Source organism: Rattus norvegicus, chromosome 4 (assembly GCF_036323735.1).
Source record: "Rattus norvegicus strain BN/NHsdMcwi chromosome 4, GRCr8, whole genome shotgun sequence".
Lineage (NCBI taxonomy): Eukaryota > Metazoa > Chordata > Mammalia > Rodentia > Muridae > Rattus > Rattus norvegicus.
The window spans coordinates 37,623,132-37,646,707 of NC_086022.1; the positions used below are offsets into that span (position 1 = coordinate 37,623,132).

Below are 23,576 nucleotides of genomic sequence, written 5' to 3' on the forward strand. Positions count from 1 at the left end.
CCATGACCCTTGGTCTCTAACCGTTAGGGAACTTCATGTCCCTTGAAGGGCTGGTTAACACAAACTGTGGCCTGAGGCTTAGTTAACTAACTTCCATCTGCAGTGTACCTCCAGCCATGGCTACAGCTCACAGAGGCACTCAAAACCCCACACACTGTCTCCCTCAACTAGGAACCAGCATGGCTATTTCACAAATCAGACTGAAGGGCTGAGGAAGCACGGTGCCTTCCGGTGTCTGCTGGAGCGATCCCTTTAAGCCCCCTGGGTCAGGGGCAATCTAGTGTTTCTTTTTTCATCCTTCAAAGGCACAGGCCCACGGGAGGTCATACCCAGGCCCAGTCTCTCCACCCTTGCCTTGCCTTGCCTTCATGGGCTTGAGATGGCTCTGCTTGGCTTCCCTGGAGCTCTTCCTTCTACTTATCCTGCTCTGACTCCCCAGAAACCATGATTAGACAGCTAAAGTATCTTCCAGATGAGGAGAGAATTTTCAAAGGAGTGCCTCATGCCAGTGATTTATAAACAAGCTGGGACTCTTTCCTATAAATCATTCCACGTGAGGATCTACTTCACTGGCTTGATAAGCCGTGCCTTTGCCCCTTTCCAACAGGTGGAGACGTCAGAAGCATGAATAAATGTCTCTGTATTAGGGTACCCCTTCTTGCAAGGAGCAGTTAGGAATGTGCTCGCCATCTGGCTGAAAAGAGTCTCAAAACTGGCTAGATTGAAGGGATAGAATGGGTTGGAGTTACATAAATCGTCTTTGGTCCTTTCTCTAAAGGCCACTGAACTGTTAAGGTAGTGAAGGAAGTACGTCATGCTTTCGGTTCATCTCCATAATTCTCATCATAATGCCCAATGGGCGCATTACTTTATAATGACAGAGGCAATGTATGTATTATGTCATGAAATACGAGATACAACTAGTACACATAGCACATAGAAACAGCTAGTGATGCCAAGAGTAAGTATTCCGAACAGTTCTCTGAAGAGTAATCCAAAGAGGTTATTACTACGGGTAACCTTCACGTGCATAGTTCTTGAAACTCCTGGCTTATTTTGATTTGACATACTGAGACCAGAGAGAAACTCAAGTCATCATGTTGGAGGTCATATGAGGATACTGGATGAGAAAAGACTAATATAGATTAGTTTATCTCAGTTCTTGATAGAGAAGGTAACGGCATCTTAAAGATATCCCCATTGAAAATATGCTACACACTTCCCCTTCCCTCTAACCTCTTACAGAGGTTTGAGAGGGTCTTCAGGGAGTAATCACAGACTTGTAGTTAAGAGCTAAGCCAGCTGACTGCACTTTAAGGGGACCGACCCTCAGATCCTCCAGGTCTCCACTGGGAGTAAAACCAGGTGCGAATTATTTGCTCAGCACTTAAAAGAACATCATAGGAACACTTTCTGACGATAATAGGACAGACGTTTCCTCTCATGTCCTGTGGTCAAAAGGAGAGGGGGTGATGACCAAAGCAACAGAGATAAAGCCGAGAATACACACGAGATCTTCTGCCCAGCAGATGTGCACTTCAGGGGCCTGTTCCAAAACAACCAATCTCACGAGCTTAAAAGGAGCTCTTTAGACAACTAAGGAGCCCAGCTTAGTAGTCAATACCAAAGGATATTAGATCTAACAAGAACTGTTACCCCACCTCACTAGCTGCTGGTCACATACATGGTTTCTGCCCGTGGTAGCCTCCAGCAGAGGATGGTGTGACAAGACCTTTCTAACTTCCCCGGGCTGGGGAAGAAACTGACAGAACAGAAGCATCAGATCATATCTAATGGAAATATATGGGCAATTAAGGAAGACAATGGATTTTGAAAAGCAACCAATAGTTCTGTATCAAAGCATTACTTTTTTCCTTTTATGTTTCATACCTATTTTCTGGTGGAACATGGTGACTTCATGACTACACCCAAAACTGTCAGGAAATCAAGATCTATGGTTTCCTGTCACAAGGGGGGAAGCCTTAAAACTGAATGCCAATAACAGAGCGATAGAACTAGTAACCATGCATCTCTACCTAGAGGGTCCTATGCATCTCTTTTTGTACATTGGAAAGTTGAAATTAATAGCAGTCCACCCCAAAAGAGGAGCGTGAAGAGCCAGTGTTAATGTTAACTTTCTGCCTGACCTTACAATGTCACTTGGGTAAGCCAGCCTCCTGTCATACCGCTGTGCCCTCCCTGATGAGCATGGTTAGAGGCCTTTAGCTCTCTTGTCTTAGAGAAGCAAGCTCCTCCAATCCCCACATTTACTGTTTGTCCTGGCTAGTTTGGCATGGCTGGTCCTTAATCTCCCACATACATCTTTAAACCTCTGCTTTAGTTCTTTCTGTAGGAAGTCCTGTCGTCTGAACACAGGTGTGCAAGTGTTTCTTCAGAGCGCTGAGCAGCTAACCGTTTGCTCACTAAGCCCGTTGCTGGCCGTCGTGTTAAAATGTTGACCATCAGATGGCATCACTATGGGGGTCATTGTGCCTGAGACTGTCCTTTTAGTGTGACATTCTTGCTTACAGTCTGTTGTATGTCTCTGCAGAGAATAATTTAGTCTCCAGTAAAGCGCTAAAGAGAGACCATGTTTGAATTGCTGAGTTCAGATGGGTCTGTGAATAGTTTCTGGAAGAAAATGTCACACTGTATATACCATGAAAATTAAATAATTGAACACCTTTTGTTTAGCCTGCTATTCTAATGTCCGCCATTTTTAATAGTTTGACTTTTTGCTACATTTGGTGTCATGAACCCTTGAAGCTGTGGGTTATGTATCATTTCGTTCTTGTATCATTTAGGACACTGACTGGCACACAGAAAGGTTCAGACCTATGATTCTTGAATTAAGACAAACTATTAAAAATCCCCCTGTAAGGTGCAAGAAGAATACTGTTGGTGTGCCATCTTAAATGGCCACATTGTACTTGGCAGCCCATATGGTTTCTAATACTCACTGGCTAGATGACTTCATTTTAGATGGGCAGTACACAGACTCAATAATGAAGACTAATAAGTAATGAAACAGATGGCCTGCGACCTATTTCCTTAGTATAAAACAATGGAAAACAGAAAAGGATTTTAAATGGCATTGCTATTCACTGAAATGTTTCTTAAACATATACAGGGTAATTCATAACCCACCGGAAGCTCCAGATGTCAAGGGAGCCTTCTGAGACTCTGGAATTCAAACCTCACTGTATGTATTTCTGAGAAATCCTTGACCTGTTCGCTTACAGTGAGTGAATTTTATGGCATGTAAATTATACTTCAATAAAACAATTTTAGATGACCAGTATTTGGTGTGATCCAGGAATAACAAAAACTCCCGAGTTCCTAGAAAATTGGCTCTGAAACATTTTCCTTTTAGACCCAAATCACATAAAAGCGGTAAATGTAGAAAGCGAAGGCTGGGGTGTAAATGTGTGCCCAATGGTGTCAGTTACAGGAAAAGCTGAAATGAGTCCTTCCTTGTCCCATACCTGCCCACCAGCACTGTGTCTCCTTCCCTCCCATCCTGCAGCCTGTCTCCCAGAGCATGTCGGCTCTAAGCCAGTTAGAGATCCTGACTGACTGAAATGGAATCCTAGAGACCAGCGTTGGTTTAGGGAATGGTGTCTTGGATGGCTTGCTGGTTGGCTGGGTGGCCATGTTTGTTAGGCTGATGGGGCTGGAGTGAGGAAAGGGACACTTTCAGAGCCTCCTTCAGGATGCCATCCTCCTAGGCAGCCATGAGAAATTGTGCAGTTTTAGGCTCTTGGGTCTCACTGCTCTCTGACTGAGTTCATGGACATGCTACTTCCAGAGAGAGCCTGAATCAATTCGGGGTGGGGGTGGGGGTGGGGTGGAGGGGGTCTGTGCGAGGAGTGAGTCCAGAAGTTGGTGCTGCTATTGATAATAGGACTCTGTGCGATAGGCATTTCCAAGCAGGGCTCTCGAGAACACTGTATTAGAACATATATTCGGCTCACTGTGTTCTTCTGAGTACAGAGTGGTATGCGTTCCTCAAGGCCATCAGGAAGCACCCTAAAGTGGAGCTTCACCCCCTTTCCCGGAGCATACCACGAATCTGTACACCAAGTCCCATTTCAAAAGTGCCAGAGGTCAAAACTCCATTTCCTCGTTACCTGGAGATCTGTTTTTAATTACGTGTATGGCCGTGTGAAGGACGTGGATATGTGCAGGCCCTGTGTGCAGGATATGTGTAGATGCCACAGAGGTCAGAGGCATCAGGTCTCCCTTGGAACTGGAGTCACAGGTGGTTTTGAGCTAGGAACCAAGCTTGGGCCGTCAGCCAGAGCAATGCCACACTTAAGGGTGAACCCATCTCTTCAGCACCAAGAATTGTATTTTTCAAGCAGACCAAGTCAAGGGACAATGGTGCAAGATTTCTTCATAAAGAAAAAAAGGTATTTTCTTTTGGGGGGGTGCTGGGAATCACACTTGGGGTACTGTACATACTAGGCAAATGCTCTGTCATTGAACCAGAACCCCCAGTCTACGGCTGACATCCAGTTGAATGCTTCTGTAACTAGGGACTATTTGCTCTAGCTTCGCTCCAGTCAGAAGCTCCACAAGAACACTGGGAATCCACAGCGGGAAGCTTTCCCACTGCAGAGGACATATATGAGGGAGGAAGAACTTGACACCATCTCTTCTTTGGAAGCTTAGATGGTTGGATAGAAGTCCTCAGCAATCCCACAGACATAGGGACATCCTGACCCCTCCTCCCCATGCTATGCACAATTAACAGCCAGCATAGAGAGTCTCATTCACGTCTTACCATCCTTCTACCGGCTTGAACGTGGGCACGAGGGGGATAAAATGGCATTGATGTAATAGATACCAGCTATTGGACAAATCCCTAAGGTCAGTGGCAATCCCAGCCTCCTTCATATCTCTCTGGAAATTATTTAGGGGAAGGGTGCTATGAGGATAATTATGGGTGGAATGACAACCAGATTTCGAATGTCTTGCCTTCTGTCAGGAGAAACTGCTATTGAGAAAGGACTTGGTGTTGCTAATATTCCAGTAATTGCCATCAACTGTTCCCTAGCCAGTGGTAGTTGGCAGCAGCATTTTTTAACTCATAGGTGTGGCTAGAAAGACGTCTCCCTAATGTCAAGAGAAATTCTTTCACGAGAGGGGTAGTGAAGGGCGGAGGCAGGAGGGCACTCCAAGCTCAAGAACAAACTGCCAGCTCTGGGCTCCTCTGACATGTCAATGTGCTACCCATTTGCAGAAAACACACATAAAAGTTTGCTAGAGCGGCCCTGCTCCCTTTGTGTACACATGGGGAAATACCAATGAGCCAGAACTAATACTGCCCAGCAAGAGGAGCAAGCAGAGCCAAGGCACATGGGCCAGAGAAGGCTTTGCTGTGATTGTGTCTTACCACTTAAAGCAAAGGGCTCAGGCAGGGTTGCTATCTCAGCCTAGGGGTCTGGGGGCAGGGGCTGGCTATGAAAAACAAAGGAGGAACACCTCAACAATGGTGGCCATGACCCTCCAGGTCTACTGTACATCTGCAAGGTATGTGTACGATTCCTGTTTCACTGGGTTTCAGTACAAGTGAACTGGGACCTTGTGCACAGAACCAAGTGATAGGGAAGCTAGAGAGCAGGCTCTCAGTAAAGTTCTCAGGTTTTCTGTATCCCTCAGCACACCTCAGGAGTAAACCCTGAAGTGTCATCTGAAGGGTTCACATCACAGGCTTGTCACCCTTTAACCTGGTGTCATGTCTTTTGTCAGCTGCTCTCACACTCGCCTACCATGCAGTCATCCAGCTATCCACCCACCCTCCCACCCGCCCATCCTTGAAACAAGTACATTTTAAACACCCACTGAATTCTAGGCATTGAGCTATGGTCTGAAAATATGGCGAGCAACACAATTGTGGATCCTGTTTCTATGACAACCCAAGGGAGAGAGAGAGAGAGAGAGAGAGAGAGAGAGAGAGAGAGAGAGAGAGAGAGAGATGAAATCAGTTCTCCCATAAGGTGAGGTAAGAGGGTGATTTAAGTACAGGGTGTAATGCGCGTGTGGAGCAGAAACAGCTAATGCAGATTGGTGGGGTGTGGATGAACTGACATCAAGACTGAGACTTAGGAGAAGTCAGCCAAGTATGGCGCTACGCATGTGTAGGTGTGGACAGCATGCTCCATGTAGAAGGTGCCAAGGCCTTATTGGTGGAAAGATCTGGGTGCACTAAAGCTTAGTGTGGCTAGAGTCCAGTGCATGGATAGAGACTGTGATTCACCATGTAGTGGTGTGTGTCCCCAGCACTTGAGCAGCTGAGGCAGGAGGATGACTGAAAGCTTGAGTGGCTACCTACTGAGTTCCAGGAGAGCTTGGTTCATATTTCCACACCGCCATCTAAAGAAAAGGATACCGGCCCGTTGGCACAGTTACGTCACTGAGTCATGCAAAGTAAAGGTGTGGGAGTTGTGGGCAGCCATGAAACTAAGGCTAGGTACTAAAGGACCTCGTAAACCAAGCTGAGAATTTAGCCCGCACAGCAGTGGTGGAAAGTGTGAGAACTTGGCAAGGCACATGACCTTTTGAGGTTCCTGGATTTCCTCATCTACAGAGTGGGTAGAGGAGTCGGTTGTGAAGGATCCTTCTGTGTACCAGAGGCATTTGCATCCTGCAGCTCTTGCAAATGTTGCTCAGCAGGGCCCTGCTGCATCCAGGGAGCTAACAGCACAAGCAAAGTGTTCCCTCTGTGCGCATGCCATAAATACTCACGGCTCTCTTTCCCTTGACACTTTGCCATCGAGCACTGGAAATGGGAGCTACCTGGCACCACGCTAACCCAGGGGTGGAAAGAGATGAGGTCAGCCTTAGTTGAGATAACCTAAGCCTAAAACGCACCCAGATGACTAGAGCATCTGAGAACGGGGCAAAATGAAGAACGCCCTGCAGGAACACAAGTGTCTGTGATTCTGTGACTCTGTAACAAGAGTTCCAGCTTTTGTTTGCAGGATCTTGAGCTGAACGATCTCCTGGAGTACTTATTTTGAGCAGCTGGTAACCTTTCCTGTATTTAAATGAAGGGATCTGAAAGTTGGGAAGGACACATACTATGAGGCCTCAAGCCTTCTTTAGTGTCTTCTTGCCCGTGCTCTCTGGCTGGCTCCTCCTACTCGTATTTAGAAGCTCCAGGAAGGCTTAATTTTCTCCTCATTCCCGGGTACAGGAAGTGATAGCCACATATGCCCGTTAGTTTTTGTCAACTTAACACACTAGTCAATAGACTAGAGTCATCTAGGAAGAGGGCCCCTTATAGGTGAGGAATTGCCTCTGTAAGAGTGACTTGTGTGGATGCCTTTGGGGAAATTTTCTTGGTTAATGATTGATGTGGGAGGGACCAGCCCACGGTGGGTGGGCCACTCCAGGGCAGATGGTCCTGGCTTTTCGAAGAAAGCAAGTTGAGCCATAGAAAGCGAGCCTACTTACAGCTTTCCTTCATGGCTCTGCCTCCAGGTTCCTGCTTGAATTCTTGCCATGACTTTCCTCAATAATGGACTGTGAGGTGGACGTGTGAAGTGAAATAAACCCTTCCATCCACAACTTGCTTTTCATTATGGTCTTTATCCTAGCAACAGAAACCGAGCTAGGAGTTCTCAAACTCTGAGAAACCCCATTAATTCTTCTGAGTTTTAAAATGACTTGATCAGACCTGTAATTCTTGTTGTGAACTCCTACAGCTTTTACTAGGAAGGAAGGGAGGGGAGGGAGAGAGGAAGGGGAGGGAGGGAGGGGAGGGAGGTATGGAAGGGGATGGAAGGGGAGGGGAGGGGAGGGGAGGGAGGCAGCCAAATAATGAATGGTGTTTTCTTGTTCAAACATTACCTATAAAGACCCAATTTCAAACATTCTACTCCTTATGATCACTCAATTTTGTTAGACAAGGACCCTGTCTCTCTATACTGCCATTCATCCAGTTGTCTGCACTGATGTCCCCATTCCTGTGTGAAACTAGGAAACCACAGCCAGGCTGATCGCTATAAGCCCTGCTCCCCAAGCAGCAGATGCTCAAAGGGCCTGTGGGATGCTACTTTTGCCGTCAGACATTGTGCTGAAGGGTCACGGAAGTCCTGGTGGCAGGCATCGGCTCCTTAGTCACACTGTTCAGGTTCAAAGCTGCCTTTACCAAGAGTGTGACCTTAAGCCAACAAACTGCTTGCTTCTTTGGTTTTCTCGTCACTAAAGTGTAGATGATAACAGTGTGTGCCTGGGAAGCAGCAGATTAAATGGATTAAGGTGACACAGGAAGAGAGACCACAGTCCTTGGCACCCAGCATGTGCTGCCTTGAGCACTGGCTGATGAAATCGTACAGTCTGTGGCTGGCAGATTCACAGAATTACTAGATTTTACGCCCTAGCCTCTCAGAGATGGGAACCAACCCACAGATAAGATTCTGCTGGGATAATAAGACTAGACCAATACCTCACTTACTAAATATAAAGTAATACCTCAGAGAGCTGCAGAGAGATTCACCACCACCACAGGGTGAGGAAGAAGAGGGCAACTACAAAAGAAATGGGCTCAGCTCCTTCCTACACAGAGCCACTGAACCAATATGCCAACAAGCCTCACCTCCCTGTGTTTAGTTTCTTAATTATTTCAGTCATTGCTGAATTTAGGTTTTGACACGATCTGGTTAACCAGAGGAATCCATTTTAATACAATGTGGCCAAGGTTTAACAGTCATTATTAAACTCTTATCTACATACAGCTACTCATGCATATTAGATGGATTTTCTATTCACCCATGAATGCAGTGGCAAAAAAAATCTTAGGCTGACATTCATGCCTTCTTATTTTGGGGATGAAAGGAATCCTGACAGAAGCCTACAAAGTGCTCAGCCATTACCAACAGCCCCTCCTGTTACCCATCGTGAATCAGGGAAGCACTGAACTGCATGAAAGCTGCTCCCACCGAGATTCTGGAGCGGTAGTGGATGATGAGCGGGATGACTATGTTGCAACCACATAGACATTTTTTTCCCTTGCTATTTCAAACACTCCAGGCATTCTGTTGGTAGCCATTTACATGCAAAGGAAACTCCATAATCACTAAGTAACTTTAGCATTAGTCCTACTGGAAGCCCAAAAGAGAGGAGACTAACAACCAAAAACGGTGTTAAATAGCAAAGCAGATCAGGCTGTTTGGTAGCTCAACATGGCTGCTGGAAGGAGACTGGAGGTTTGCCCTGTGTATACAACGCCCCATGTAGCCTGCTTCTTTTGGCGTAGGTGACCCAGTCAATAACACGATCTGGCTTTGTGGCCTTGGAGCATCTCTCCACTTCTTCATTCTGCTCACTCTTGCTGAGACAGCTCTGAGAAGTGCTCTTCCTGCAGACGTTGTTCATACTGTGTATGTTCTTACCTTATAGGGTCAATACAGGCTGTCTCCCCTGTCCATTGGCTAATTCTCATCCTCAGCAAGGCCTGCTTGTCTCTCACCTTGATTAGTAACCCTGCCATCCCACAATATTGGCTTCCCTAGCTCCGTCCGCACTGCCCAGCACAGACCACTCCCTAGCCAGCCGACCATTGTTTATTTTCTCATTACTTACTGTGTACTATTTCTCATGTTTATTGTTCCCCACTTCCTCCCCATTAGGAAACAAGTTCCAGGAAGGCAGAGAGCTTTTGCTGGCTTTGTTCACAGACACATTTCCAGTGCTTGTCACAAGGGGGGGGGACCCCAGAAGATGCTTGCCAATGAGGGAGTATATTAGCCTTGTGAAAGCATTGGCATGGCGTTATCAAATGACATTGTTTGCCCGAGGAAGGCACAGCCTCGCTTCATGCAAGCTCTTTCCCGTTCCAGGTCACACCTCGAATTTCTTACTGTCAGAACACCTCCCTCTGCTGTCCCACACGTGGTTTGGTGCCGATCTCAGGCCGATCGTACAGAGCCCACAGTCACCGCCTTGTTACAGCTCTTGGGTTCTCTCTGACCAGAGGGCTCTTCACACATTATCTGTCCAGGAAGAGGCTATGGAACCCTGCTTTCTCACTCTGGCAGGAACTGTCAGCCTCTATAGCTCCCCGTAGCAGTAGGGCATGCCCAGTAGGGCTGGGGGCAGGGCTAGTAAGGATCATTCAGCTGGAGGGATGACAGAACCTCACAGAGGTGGGTTGAAGATCTGGCCTCTGGAGGCACCCACACCTATTAGGCCCTATCCTCTAAGAAGGTTGGGGTAAACATGAAGAGAGCTGGCAGGCTACTAGGCTTTACCCAGTGAAGGAGGTGAAGCCAGAGGTAGAACAGTGAACAGAAGCAGACTTCTAGAATTCTCTCTATCCCTCTAACCTCCAATCCCGTGACGGCTAACATGTGAGACGGCTGCAAAACAGGATTTACAAAGAAAGTAAAAGGGAAAGGTAATTCACTAAGTAAAAGGGGGGGGGGTTCATTTTGCCTTCCAGGTCCCATATGAATGATCTCATTTCCAAAGAGCTAAGGCTGTAATAGCTCATAATTACTTAATCATTCCCCCCTCTGCCAGTTGCTCTGCACTTTAAGTGCCAGGTAAACATGGTGTTTATTAAGGAGATAGCTTAAAGTTCTTAGAAAAACCAAAAGAGTTTGGACCTGTCTTAATAGTTGTCATGCCTATCTTGGTTTATATGCAGTGTGAGACGAAAGAAAAAAGAAATATTCACAAAAGGAGAAAATGATTTCCTTCTCCAGTTTAGAAACTCCAGGCTTCACCATTGGAGCTTGCTTTTGTACTCTGAATCACTGGGCAGGGAGCGGGGGTGGGGGGGTGGGGGGGCGAGTTGGGGGGAGGGGTAATGGAGCGGGGCACACAAGCAATGCTCAACCAGCATGTGGCCTGATGCTGAGACCTGGAGCACACTGAACCCTTCTGAGTGAAGAATACTTTGGTCAAGAACTGTTTGTTGTGAGACTGAGACGGGGACTTCCTTTGCATGCTGTAGTCAGAATAGGAACTGCTGAATTGGGGCATACATGAGGTAGGGACGGGTCAAGGTGTGGCTGGAGTGAGAGTGAGTACAATATATGCAGGGGACAAAGTTAAAGGGTCCGACGAAATGCCACTTAGTGCCTACAGCGAGGGCTTGTATGCAGGCATGCAGCCAGTATATCTCATGGATATGTACTGGCTAGTCACGGGTGGCCAGGCCACCGGGTTTTAACTGTTAGGGCATGATCCTCTCGTGCATGTCACAAAACTAACTTAAAGCAAACCGAGGGAGTGTGATCCAGAACCTCCCCTCACTCCCCTAAGAAAGTACTGAGAGAGGGAGAAAATTATTAGAGAGAATTGATCTTGAGTTTGACACTGTCTTAAAGTTGGGGTGTGATTTGGAGATTTTGGCTAAAAAGCACCTGGATGATGTAGTAGTAGTAGAAGTAGTAGTAATAGTAGTAGTAGTAGTAGTAGTGGTGGTGGTGGGAGTGGTAGTAGTAGTAGTAGTAGTAGTAGTAATGATAATAATAAATAACACTAATAATAAAATTAAAAGATACTGGTTATAAAGTAAAAATAGAGAATGTGCACCCAGACAAAAATACTTCTTATTAAGGGGTGGGGATGAATGAATAAGCAAAACAATCAAAGTGTTTCTAGTCCCTGTGGCACCTACCTTGGAGAGAGGCCTGGAGATCTTTCATGTTTTGGTCTAAAAGCTGTGAAGGAAGGAACGCAGAGCCTATCTGGGGCTTGGGGTCTGGCTCTCCCTGGGCCCCCATGGGGGCTGGTTCCTTCAGCCGGTCGTCTCCGAACACCGCAGCCCACTCCCTGCTGAACTCCCCTTCATCCAGGCTGGAAGTGCTGAAGATCTCGTTCAACAGCAGGAGGTCGTCCTTGTCCCCACTTTCAGGTTCTGGGGTCCCTGCCATGGGACCCAGGCAAGCTGGGGGAGGGAACACAGCACAAAGCGTATGACCTTCCCAGAGCTTGAGCCTCAGGAAGAGCTGTCATAGGAGCAGGACTGGGACAATCTGAATGACGGACGGCTAGATTTCAGAAACGGTAACCAGAAGAGTTTGCCCCGTGACACCCTTTATTAACAGATTTCAGAAATACATTCTAAATTCTATGTTCCCTTGTCCCCTTTCTTCCAAAGCAAATACAGCTTCAGAGCATTGCTAAAATTGCACTGAAATATTTTCCACAGAAAGTCTAGGGTTTGGGTTTTTCCTTAACATAAAAGCAGGTCTGACAAAAACATTCCCAGGTCTCAAACAAAGCCAGGATTGGAAGCTGTCGGAGATCTTAGTTTCTTGTTTGTAAGTCTTCCCAAATCTTCCCACACAAGCCCTCAATCCACACTGCCCGGGCTGGAGCAGGAAGCACACCATGTGGCAGCCTGCCTTGCCACCCAAGCTGGGGAGAAAGCTCACCACGCCCTGGCCCAGGGGAGCGTGTCAGGAGGTGCATCAACGCCCAAGACGGATGTTTGCAGTAGCAGCTGCAGGAAGCAAGGGAGAGCTGGATCTGGCTTGCCTATGAGGAGCGGCCAGAGAGTGGCAGGGAAGGAGCTGGTCCAATGAGAAGGGTTCACTTCATGGGCCTCAAACATTAGTAGTAGGAGGGATGGCCAGCTCGGAATGTCAGGATGCTAGGAATACTGTATCAAAGTCATGTGGCCAGCTGACTTTAAGGAGAGAACCATTCTCATATATCAACAGTGACCAGACACTGAATATTATTTATAAGGAGACCAGGGACGTGGCCCTCATAAATCCTGTGTAAGGCTCTTTCATTGACTTTTCCTGCCTGTTTTAAGAATGAAGGGCTGGGGAAAGTATCACATGTTGCTTTGTTTGTGGAATTTAATTGCCACGTGCAAACTGCAAGCCTTACTGTAAACCATGAGGCACGGAAACCATTATGGTTTCTATGTTTTTCTGAGCAACACAGAAATTCTGAAGGCCATGATAAACAAGATTTATTAGGAGTTCCTCAAATATATTCATGCATCTGGTAAGTCCTAGTTAAGGTTATCGCTGCTTAAGTAAAGCTTCTCTGTGTTCTTTTGCCAAGTCTATTTTCACCTACATGTTACATAAAAATCTAGAGATTAAGGGTGTTTTGTTTTGTTTGATTTGTTTGTTTTTTTTTTTTTTAACTCAGCAAACTGGCTATAAATCAGGGAGGGGAAACTTTAGTAGCTCCTATCACTAGATGTTTTAAAATAGTAGCAAAACATCACTTTAATCAGGCAACTGTCTAATTTAAGCACTTTTATTGTTTATATTATCAACGGCATTTTCAGCCAGACATAGCCTGTAGGTGTGCGAGGTGAAAAAGGCAGCAACTTGGTTCTGTGAATAGGGCTTCCCTGCTGGCTACAGGGGCCCCCAGACTGGGCGGGTAGGTGAGGCAGGCAGATGGTGTGATACAGGCTGCTTGCCTGCCTGCCGGCCTGCCTGCCACCATACAGGAAGGAGTGAAAGGATAGTACCTTCATGTATCTATCCCTCAACATGAATTTACATATGAATCCCCCCCTCTTTCCATCTCTCCCAGAAACACCTTCTTAAGCTGTAGTTACTTTTCAAATCTCTGTACTTCCTATTTTCTGGTGACACTGGTGTCCCCAAAACCTTTCTCCTGATTTCTTTCTGGCCTGGAGAAAAAAAATGTATGATTACTAGGCCAAACCCACTTAAGCGACACCTGTTCAGTCGGACCTTAAAGCTCATCTTTTAGTAATGCCTGTAAAAGCCAGGCTTGGGGAGGGGTCACGGTGGTGACTGGGATAGCTGTCCAGCAAAGATCACCATGAACAGCAGAACAACGGATCTCCGATCCCGAGTCCTCTACACATAAGCAGACGATAAAACTTCTCTTCCTTGTTTAGTGCCTAGGCTTCATGCTGCAGGATCTGATTTCCTGAAAGTTGTTTTTCTCTCGAGAAGCACTTTCTCTCTGTGATCCTGGTGACATGCCTGGAGGAGACCTTATCACCCTTCGCTCTGCATGTGGTTGAGCAGATCGAAGTTCATATATTCTCTCTCTCTCTCTCTCTCTCTCTCTCTCTCTCTCTCTCTCTCTCGCTCTCTCTCTCTCTCTCTCTCTCTTGCCATAGTAACTGACTCAGGGGAGGACACATGCTGAAGACTTTCCTGTATTTGCTATATGAAAACTGGATAGAAAAAGACCCGTCCTTTCTTTGGGAGTTTCAGATCCAAAGATATAAATCTGAGGCTGTTAGTGAAAATAAAGTCAATACAGAAAGGAAAACAACCGAAGTAGCCAGAAACGGAATTTAGACAGCACTCCTAGACAGCCCCCAAGTGAGTCTTGCTTGAGCCAGTGTACTGCTGTGTCCTCACTTACTTGGATGGGTGTATTTTAAGCAAAATTTTCAACCTAAAGTGTTTCAAATGGGCTCCATTCTTATGATTAAAGAATTCTAACACCAGATCCTAACCAAGGCAAGCACTTTAGTCAAAGAGAGAGAAAGCACTCTCTGGAGTGAGTGATACACTCAGACTTTGCTTCTACTGAAGTCTGGCCATTGAGTGTGGTCTATTATTTAGCATTCTGCTTATTTATTCATTCATTTGAAAATGTATTATTAAAAAGTTGCAAGTTAAAAACAAGTCATCACACCCTGGCTTTTTAATAGTTAAAGCAGGAGCAAGGAAACTGGTACTGACTTGAACCATAAAACACGGAAACCTCCCAATTATTACACCAATAATTAAGATGCCTGAAATTACTATGCATAACTTGTAAGAGAAACTTAATTACAAGCCGAAATGGACAGGTTCAGGTCCGTAACCAGACAAGTCTTGACTTGCGAAGTAGCGCTTGTCAGTGGGCTCTGGAGGGTGAGCTTTTGTCATTAGCTTTGAAAACAGAGCCACTCCAGTGGGACAAAGGAAACACTGAGAGATGGGAGAGTGCCCTCGGGAGAGCCCCTATCAGAGCCTGCACCCACGCAGACAAATAAAGGCGGCTCCTGAGTTGGGGGCCACAACTTTCTTTGGCTTAGAGTCTCCAAATGCCTGCCTTCGATCCAAGTTCTCCAATGCTTGACTACAAATTCTTATCTTATCCTTTGTGGTGTGCACACGGGTGAGGTACCTGAAGCTTCAGGAGGTGATCTACCCTGCACCTTCGACAAGGCCAACTGTGAGATCATCCCTTATTCAGAACTTTACAAGTGCTCCTCCTGACAGCTACTCGGTAAAGTGTAGAGTAGTGGCTTTCCCAGTGTCAGGCGTACAGGATCTCCACATGGTCTGCCAGAGCTGAGGTGGATGAGGCCGCCTAGCAGTACTGCCTCCTGGGAAGCACAGAATTTAGCTAAGGTGCTATGTTAGATGCTGCTTTCCCGCCTGGGAACGTGCTGTTCTTGTCTCCAGTGAAGAAACAAACAAACAAACAAACCACACACACACACACACACACACACACACACACACACACACACACACACATTGTTTTAAATGAAGAAGATCTTACAAACTATTTCCCTGAACTTCTTTTACAGATGAGGAAATATAGACGCAGGTTAGATAACCTGTCCAAGGTTAGATTTCTTAGTTACAGATAGTACTGAGCCCTTACACACAAACTCCTAGAAGAAGCTTTTGTGAAGGGGTGAGGTTTCCAAGGCCAGAGGGTTCCTCTAAGTACCATGCAGAGACAGGCAGAATGTCCAAGATGGCAAAAAGCACTCCATGTGCCTGCCTTACTCAACACTCAGAAATAAGAAGCCTGGGTCCTGGGAAAACAGTCCCTAGAAGAACTGGTCCTGAACGGGTGAGTTCTAGCTTGTAAATGCTCAAATGTAGAGGGAACTCGAGTTCAGGCAGAGCGTGGAAAACTGATGGGAGCCCATTCAGATAGTGCTTTTGAAATCATATTGCGTTTCATGACTTCAACATAAATTAGGAGCACAGGGGATGAAAATAACTACATAGACAGAAAATGAGAACACAGCACAACAAGCCGATAAATGTCACCTGATTTACCTTCATCTGTGTGAAACAGGAAGGCTCACATCTCTGGGTTTCTCCCTGTTCCCCACACCCCACAGAATGACTAATCTCAAAGGCCACAGGCCTGCAGTGCGGATGAAACCCCAAACACCAGCATTACCCTCTTAGCACCCCAAAGACAGCAGGAGATGACAGTCGGAAACCACCCGACAAAAACTTCTAAGCAGAAAAACATTTGTCAGGTCTGCTAACAAAGTGTTCATTGCTTTGAAAAAACTCCCTTCGGGTTTAAAAATAATAAATAAATAAATAAATAAAAGCCCCAATTGTCAGGGGCCAGGGTAGGCATGGGGTGGTGTAAGGATCTGTATGTGCTCCCTGGGAAAAAACAAAACAACAATTCAAGAATGCTAGACCCAAGTGGGCATACATAAAAATACCTGATTGCTAAAACCCCATTCTAACCGCTCTTGATAAAAATGTGGGGCTAGAAACAACTTTTGAAGAATCTATAGGAATAATCCCATAGCGAGCACTCTACCACATGATTCAGGGCATTTCTTATTTATTTGGTTTCTTTAAGCAGAGTTTCCTGTGGCCTGAGCTGGCTCAAACTGGTTATGCTGGCTTTGAACACCCGAACTTCAACTCTCTACCTCCCAAGTGCTGGGATGACAAGTGTTTGCTGACACACTTCCGCTTTCAGTATTTTCTTGTAAACCTGTATTATTGTTGGGCTAGGGAGGGGCGGGGCTGCTCAGTGGTAGAGCTCTTGTCTAACATGTGCAAAGAAAAAGTGTATCATTACTTCGTAGGGTGATCCAGGTCACCAGCAAATCCTAGTGTACTGAAGGAGGGGTTTACATGAGCAGATGAAGAAGTTAATACTTGGTCACTGGGTGTTCTGAGGTACAGCAAACAGATCTCTTGTTTGACTCTAAGGGTGACTGCAGGGGACAGTTCAGTGACTCAGGAGAAACTAGGTGCCGTATGATAGCACATGATCTCTTTGGGCTAAAGGTTCTCCTTTAGAGCCCTGCTGGCTGCTGGATGAACTGACATCATTATAACTGCCCAGAACACAGAAAGCTGCACAGTACCAGAGAAAGAGGACGAACATGTTTGTGAAATATGGATAATAGTTTTGCTTTGTTTTTTAATTGGCCTAGACCTTGTGGTTTTCATAAAGACTTGTTGATAAGAAGCAGATAAATTGAACTTATCAAAATTTCACTTGCTTTATACTACATTTTCCTGTAGTATACTATTTTGGCGGGGGCTTGAGGGTGTCCAGCTTGAGGAGCACAAAGATTTATATATGCTATAATTGGTGGTTGAAGGCCACATGTCACGTGTGGTCATACGGTAACTTCAGAGCCACTTTCAAGAACCTCTGAATGTCACTAATTTGTTATCAAAATATTTTTATACGGTGTGGCCAAATATTGGTTTTACTTCACTTTATCACTTAGCGGAAGAAAGCGAGCTATAGTTAACTACTCCTAGGTCCTATTAAATCAGCCATTCTTGGATTAAGTGCTTTTTATTTCTTCTTCCTAATGTTTTGGATTTTAAAATCAGCATTTTAATTCAGAATTTAGGCCATGAGGCAGTTTGCAAGGGCAATGCACTTCGCGGTGACGAGATCCGCGGGCAATTCCTTCTTCGGTCACAAGGTCTCCGAGTGCTGAGAGTGGCTTTATACGTGTGGCTATGGTTTTAGGGCTGACACCACCTCCCGGGATGAACACACAGACAGGCACACAGACAGCAGAGAGCATCATACAGGGTCACCACAGGGCTCTGCGGGACAATAGTGATGAAGGAACGGTGGGGGTGTGTGTGTATGTGAGGGCGCACTTGGTCAGGATGATCTGTGACTCCATTTTTCTGCCTGAGAACCAGCACACACACACACACACACACACACACACACACACACACACACACACACACACACACACACATATATATATTAGGGAAGAGCACATCCCAGCTCCCTCTTTAGAAGTAAAAAGCAATGGTGCATGAGAGCTGCTTTCAATAAGATGTGGATCTTCTTCCAATGGACCCTGGCATACAAGAAAGCTTAGCAAAGCAGGCAGGTGACTGCATGCAGTAGCATTTCTGATTTTAATTCTGTAAAGAAATGCGGGCTTTAGGCTAAGGTTGTAGTATTCTATCAAAAACTTAAAAAAAATCTTTGTATAATGCCAATTTATGTTTACCCCCTTATAAAGGGAGAAGGAAACAAGCATATGGACTCCTGTGGGGGTGTGTGGATATTTTGTTCTCAAAATGGGGTATGGGTTAAAGTATAGAAGAAACAGGGGTGAGTTTTTAAAATAAACTATTCTGTTATCTTATGTGCTAATGTAAAAATACTACCTATTCAGAAATCAAGTCCTCTTAAGCAATAAGATTAAGTACAGTTATAAACAAAGAAGATGCCTGGCTTAGGAGGAATATCAATCTATTAAAATCACATGGGTGTGGTTATTAATCCATTTACTAGATGGTAAGGCTGCCTGAAACTGGGTAGTCGATACTTAGGGCATGGTATACTGTTCTCATAACATTTTGGTAAGAATAAAGTATTTCAGTGCTCCAAAAATAATTTGTAAAGGATATTTTTATTCCATTAAAATGTTTTATTTTTAAAGCAGAGGTGAAAGGTCCTTACAAAAATGGGGGCCATGCATGGCCAATGCATTAACTGTTGACTCATTCGTCTCAGTACTTGGTATGGTTTCTGTTTCACTAATCACATGTCATTTTGATAAACTAGTACATAGCATGATGCCTTCTGTAAGACATTAATAAGGCGAGCAGACTTCTGCCTCTGGGTCTATAATCCCCAGCTCTGGGAAGTTCAGGGCAAAGTTGTGGTGACTTTCTATCACTGAGAGACTTCTTTTCTAATCCTCTGTGAATTTAGTCAACGCTTTGATGGTTTATCTGAATTTTTAACTTGACTGGATTGAGAACTACTTAGGAAATGATTAAGCATACCTCTGGGAGTATCTGTGTTTCAGAGAAAACTAGACCATGAGGGCTTTGCCCAAATCAATAGCTGAGCCACTGATGGACTCAAAATTTGAGTAGATAACTGGGATGCAGTGGAACTGTACATCACTGAGCTAGAGGAAGTATCTCGCTGGGAACATGTCTTTGAAGGAGTACCTTGGTGCTGGCTGTTTTTTGTTAATCGGCTTTCTGGCCTCTATGAGATAAAGAGCTTTCTCCCACCATGCCGTTCCTCCATGATGAGTCTGCCTTGCCACAAAGTTAAAAAGCAGCGAAGTCAGGAGACATTGGATTGCAAACATTAGCCAAGATAGACCTTTCGTTAAACTGTCTCTCTCAAGCTCTATCACTACAACAGTCTACCAGGTGAAGCTCAGACTGAGTTGACCCTAGTTAACAGAGGTCCACAGGGTGGCTTGAGTCAGTTTTTAGGCTGTAAGAAACCTGTATGAACAGGGCAGAATGCCAGTCTCCAGGTCAAGGGATACTCTTTTGTATGGCTCAGAATCTCAGGAGCATTTTAACTCTTGGTAAATCATTCAAAGGAAACCTTTGGATAAAAAGCAGAAGCTAGGGTTATGCTGAAACTATCCAGTTTCTTTAGATTACTTAGTATCAGGTGTCTCATCCAAATGCAGGGTCCTGAATTCTCTTTTAGGGGGCTATCTTTAGCTATCAGCTTAAGAGGTCTAGTTGGGTGGATCAAGGAAAATACAGCACAATATAAGATCGCGTGAACACTCCAAATCTTCCTTTCTCAACTCACTATCATTCCAAGAGTATCCTTGCATCATAAACTACAAAACACCCCTCTCAGGATATTCCTGAATGAGTTGCCTTCCTGACAGCTACCTGGCAAGGCTGTTGTGTTTGGTTCCAGTTTACATACAACAACAACTGAACCTTACAGGGTTTGTATATGAATCCAATGGCTTCAGGCCATTGATGGAAGGCTCAGTATTCAAAATCCACAGGTTTCTCATTTGAAAGGTTAGTTTTTCTGTTACAACATAAGACTTTTGTCATAACTGTCAGCCTTAAAGACACTGTCTAACTAAATATAGTAACATGCATACTAAATAATTGTCACAGGTAAGGTCATCTACAATGGCTGTCATCTCAATTTTTTTTTGTTTATGACTGCAAAGCTATTAAAAAAAGATAATTATTGGATTTTCTTTGCATGGAAAAAAGAGAGAAGTTAAAAATTTAATCAAATTATAAACTCCAAAGAACATGTAAATCTTACCTTCCTCAGGTTTCACGTCTAATAGTTCATCTATGGGTCCTTAAGAGAAGAGAAAGAAAATAAATTATGAGTTAATTCCATTACATTTGGTGCTGGAGTAAATTATTAAACTGAAAAGTCTGTCCTTAGCCTACCTGAGCATGCATCATCTGCAGAACTTTTGTCTACAGAAGACGGAACGCTTTTTCCCTCCTCCGCTATAATAGAACACATGCAAGTGGTTATGGCCAGCTCACAATGGTGCATGTTTATGTGCTGTCTGTGAGGTAAATGTACACTGTCAGAAAGAATAAACAATCTAAACTCACTCAGGCAAAGCAGTGGTCCTCAGTTTACCTTCTACTTCAGCTGCTGGCTCTCTATGAATTTAAATGTGGCCATGAATCCCTGTTATGCTCGGTAGATAACCCATACAATTCTGTATGTGAGTACACTGTCACTGTTTTCACACACACCAGAAGAGGGCATCGGACCCCATGACAGATGGTTTGTGAGATGGTTTGCTGGGATTTGAACTCAGGACCTCTGGAAGAGCAGTCAGTGCTCTTAACCGCTGAGCCATCTCTCCAGCCTAACCCATACAATTCTAATATAGGGCTCTATTTCCCATTCATGGAAAAATGAATGACTTAAATAACTGACTGTTACTTGGTATCACTGATACATTTTAACCTTATGGGCCTGGTTAAGATAAAAAGAAAGTCTACTCAATGAAGAATCAATTTGTTTAAGACTTTAATATTTCCAAATTCGGAGAAAAGCTGCCAAGACAGAGAAAAGGCCAGAGGACACTAAGGGGATGCCGGGTGGATGAGGAGATGAATCAACGGTGGACAGAAGACTTGGAAGCAGCAATAATATTTGATATGATGCTTCAATGGGAAATACATTTCATATTTATAATACCCATCAAATACAGAACACTAGAAGTGAACATTATACAAACTGTGAACTTTGAGTAATAAGGATGTATCTATTAAGGCTCATAGATCATATATACATATGTATATGTATATATATAATAGATCAGATATATATTTCACACATATATGTACATATATGTATATTCCATTCTGGTGTAAGATATAGACAGTGAAAAGTTGCATGTGTGGGGACAAGGGAACATGGGAAACCTCTGTGCCTTGAACTCACTGGTGCTGTGATTGAGCTGTGGCTTACAATAAAAAAACAGGCATAGGCATGTATGCATGCATGCACACATGATAAACCAGCCTCAAACTCAGTTTGTTCATAGGCTCACCAGACCCTCTACGGGTCTCAGAATAAAAGACAGATGCCACTTCATGATAATAGATTCACAATCTCAAAATATTACGCAAATATCACATCCAATGAAACTAGACGAGAAAATAAAAATTTGCGCTTTTTTCTGTATACTCACATAGTACACAAACTGTATACAAGGAGGCATGAGCCACACTTCCCTGTTCTTTGTTTGCTATTTTCTATTTTCTGCTGAAAGGCAGATTGAAAATAAATGAGGAAGGAGGAAAGATGGAGACCGTAGGCATGGCCAATGGTTATAGAAAGAGGAAGGGAAAGCCGGACGTGAAGAATGGAGAAGAAATGTGAAAGAAGAAAACGTGAAGAACAGAGCAGAAGAAAAGGTCCAGGACATGCTTCTTCCCTCTCCTTTCCTGAGACGGCATCCCGCAGCCTAGCTCAAGGCAGGGAAGATGGAAGAATGTCCCTACAAGGGCCTTTCTGATAGAGGGCTGGGTGGATTTTGTCATCTATATAATATCTGTAGCTACCCATTTAATGTAAACCACCTCCCCAACTATGAGGATTTTAACAGCTAGTGAAGGGGTCACATCCTTCCCTGATCACTGGTACTGGTTTTACCATAATTTCCCATTCTCTGTACCTTTATGGTAAGGAGTCAACAGAAAACTCTGGCAGCAAGGGAGGAGCCAGAGACAGTAGAGTGGCAGAGGGGCACAGAGTGGCACTTTCCATGTGCAGCCTCCTCCTAAGGTAGGGTTCAGTTTACCTCAGTGGCCTGAGGATTCACATGGTAGGGCAAAATCTGAGCTCTCTGAAAATGAGGAACCCACCAGGAAATCAGCAATGACCACACCCAGTGTGATGTCAAGACTGAACCAAGACTACTCCGGCTAGTTCAGAAGTGTTATCTCCTCGAAAGAAACAGCTATGTGCTTCCGGGTTCCACTTCCTGTGAGGGGGCTGAAGTCACTCACTATGGCATTTTCTGGCCATCTTGAAATATATGATGTACTGCTCAAGGGTTGACATCATCAATATCTTGGACTACAGGAAGCCAATGAATACAATCTTTTCTCAAGACAGAAAGACAGCCAGAAGGGAACGTGTGAAAATGAGCAAACAAGTTGGGTGCTGTCCATTGGGTGAAGCCATTTAAATGGAAATGGAAACTTACTCTGGCAAGTAGAGGATTCTTTGTGCTGGTTCTCTTCCTCCAATGAAATTAACCTTAAAATACAAGGAGAGTTGATTTTATACCATTCTGCAAATTTATGTTTATGGGATAACTATTTCTTCAGTGCAAAAAATCTATTGCTTTGCTTACATCGTCTCTCTCTCTCTCTCTCTCTCTCTCTCTCTCTCACACACACACACACACACACACACACACACACAGAAAGAGAGAGACAGACAGACAGACAGACACTGGGGGTGGGGTGGGAGGGAGGATGGTTGGAAATAGAGCAAGGGAGCAAGCAAGGGAGATGGAGAGAGGGGGGCTCGTTTGTATGCCATATTATTTCCTGAGGAAGAAATAACATTGCTTGTGCTCTGTAATATTCTATATCATTTTCACAAATGAGTATGGCTTTACCATAAAGCACACACTCTGTAGTCATCTTGATGTTAGAGATAACTGCCGAACACTCATATAGTCACCACTGGGAAAACCATAGAAAGGGAAGAGAATGGTTAATCCTGATTCCTGGGGTTAAGAAAACGGACACTGAACTACGCAGAAGACAGAAGGCAGTGTCACTCCCAGAGGTTCATCAGAACAGCTCTTCCTGTGACTTCGCAGGCAGACCTTCCCCACCCTGACACTCACTTGGTTCTTTCTAGTGCTGTGACTCATTTTTATCTGCTACTTCTGAACAGACTCCCTTCTAAAACGTCACTTTTCACTGTCATTTAAAATAGTGAGTGGCATACGTTTTGAACTTTCAAAGAAGCACCAAGACACTTGAGAAATCTGGAATTGGTGAAAGTCAACACATCAAGAAACTATGTAGATCCCTTCTGAGTGAAGGCTAATGCTTTATTTAGACCGCATGGACTGCATTAGCTTATATGGTAAGATTCTTTGGGGATTTACTCTGGGC

The 23,576-nt window shown here is 44.6% G+C and overlaps 1 protein-coding gene across 12 annotated transcripts in view; it reads right to left on the reverse strand.

Annotated features, from left to right (window-relative positions):
• The window catches only part of Ica1 (islet cell autoantigen 1), a 148,297-nt gene that overhangs the window by 373 nt on the left and 124,348 nt on the right, over window positions 1–23,576 (reverse strand). For 6 of the 12 annotated variants that reach the window (XM_006236095.5, XM_063286738.1, NM_030844.2 and 3 more), the window contains 4 exons: window positions 22,649–22,701; window positions 20,361–20,423; window positions 20,227–20,265; window positions 11,636–11,905 (listed from right to left, as the gene is read on the reverse strand). In XM_006236095.5, coding sequence (XP_006236157.1) covers window positions 11,636–11,905; window positions 20,227–20,265; window positions 20,361–20,423; window positions 22,649–22,701 — 425 coding nt within the window. The remainder of the gene's footprint in view (window positions 1–11,635; window positions 11,906–20,226; window positions 20,266–20,360; window positions 20,424–22,648; window positions 22,702–23,576) is intronic. The other 6 variants (XM_039108416.2, XM_063286740.1, XM_063286742.1 and 3 more) reach the window with 1 other exon arrangement.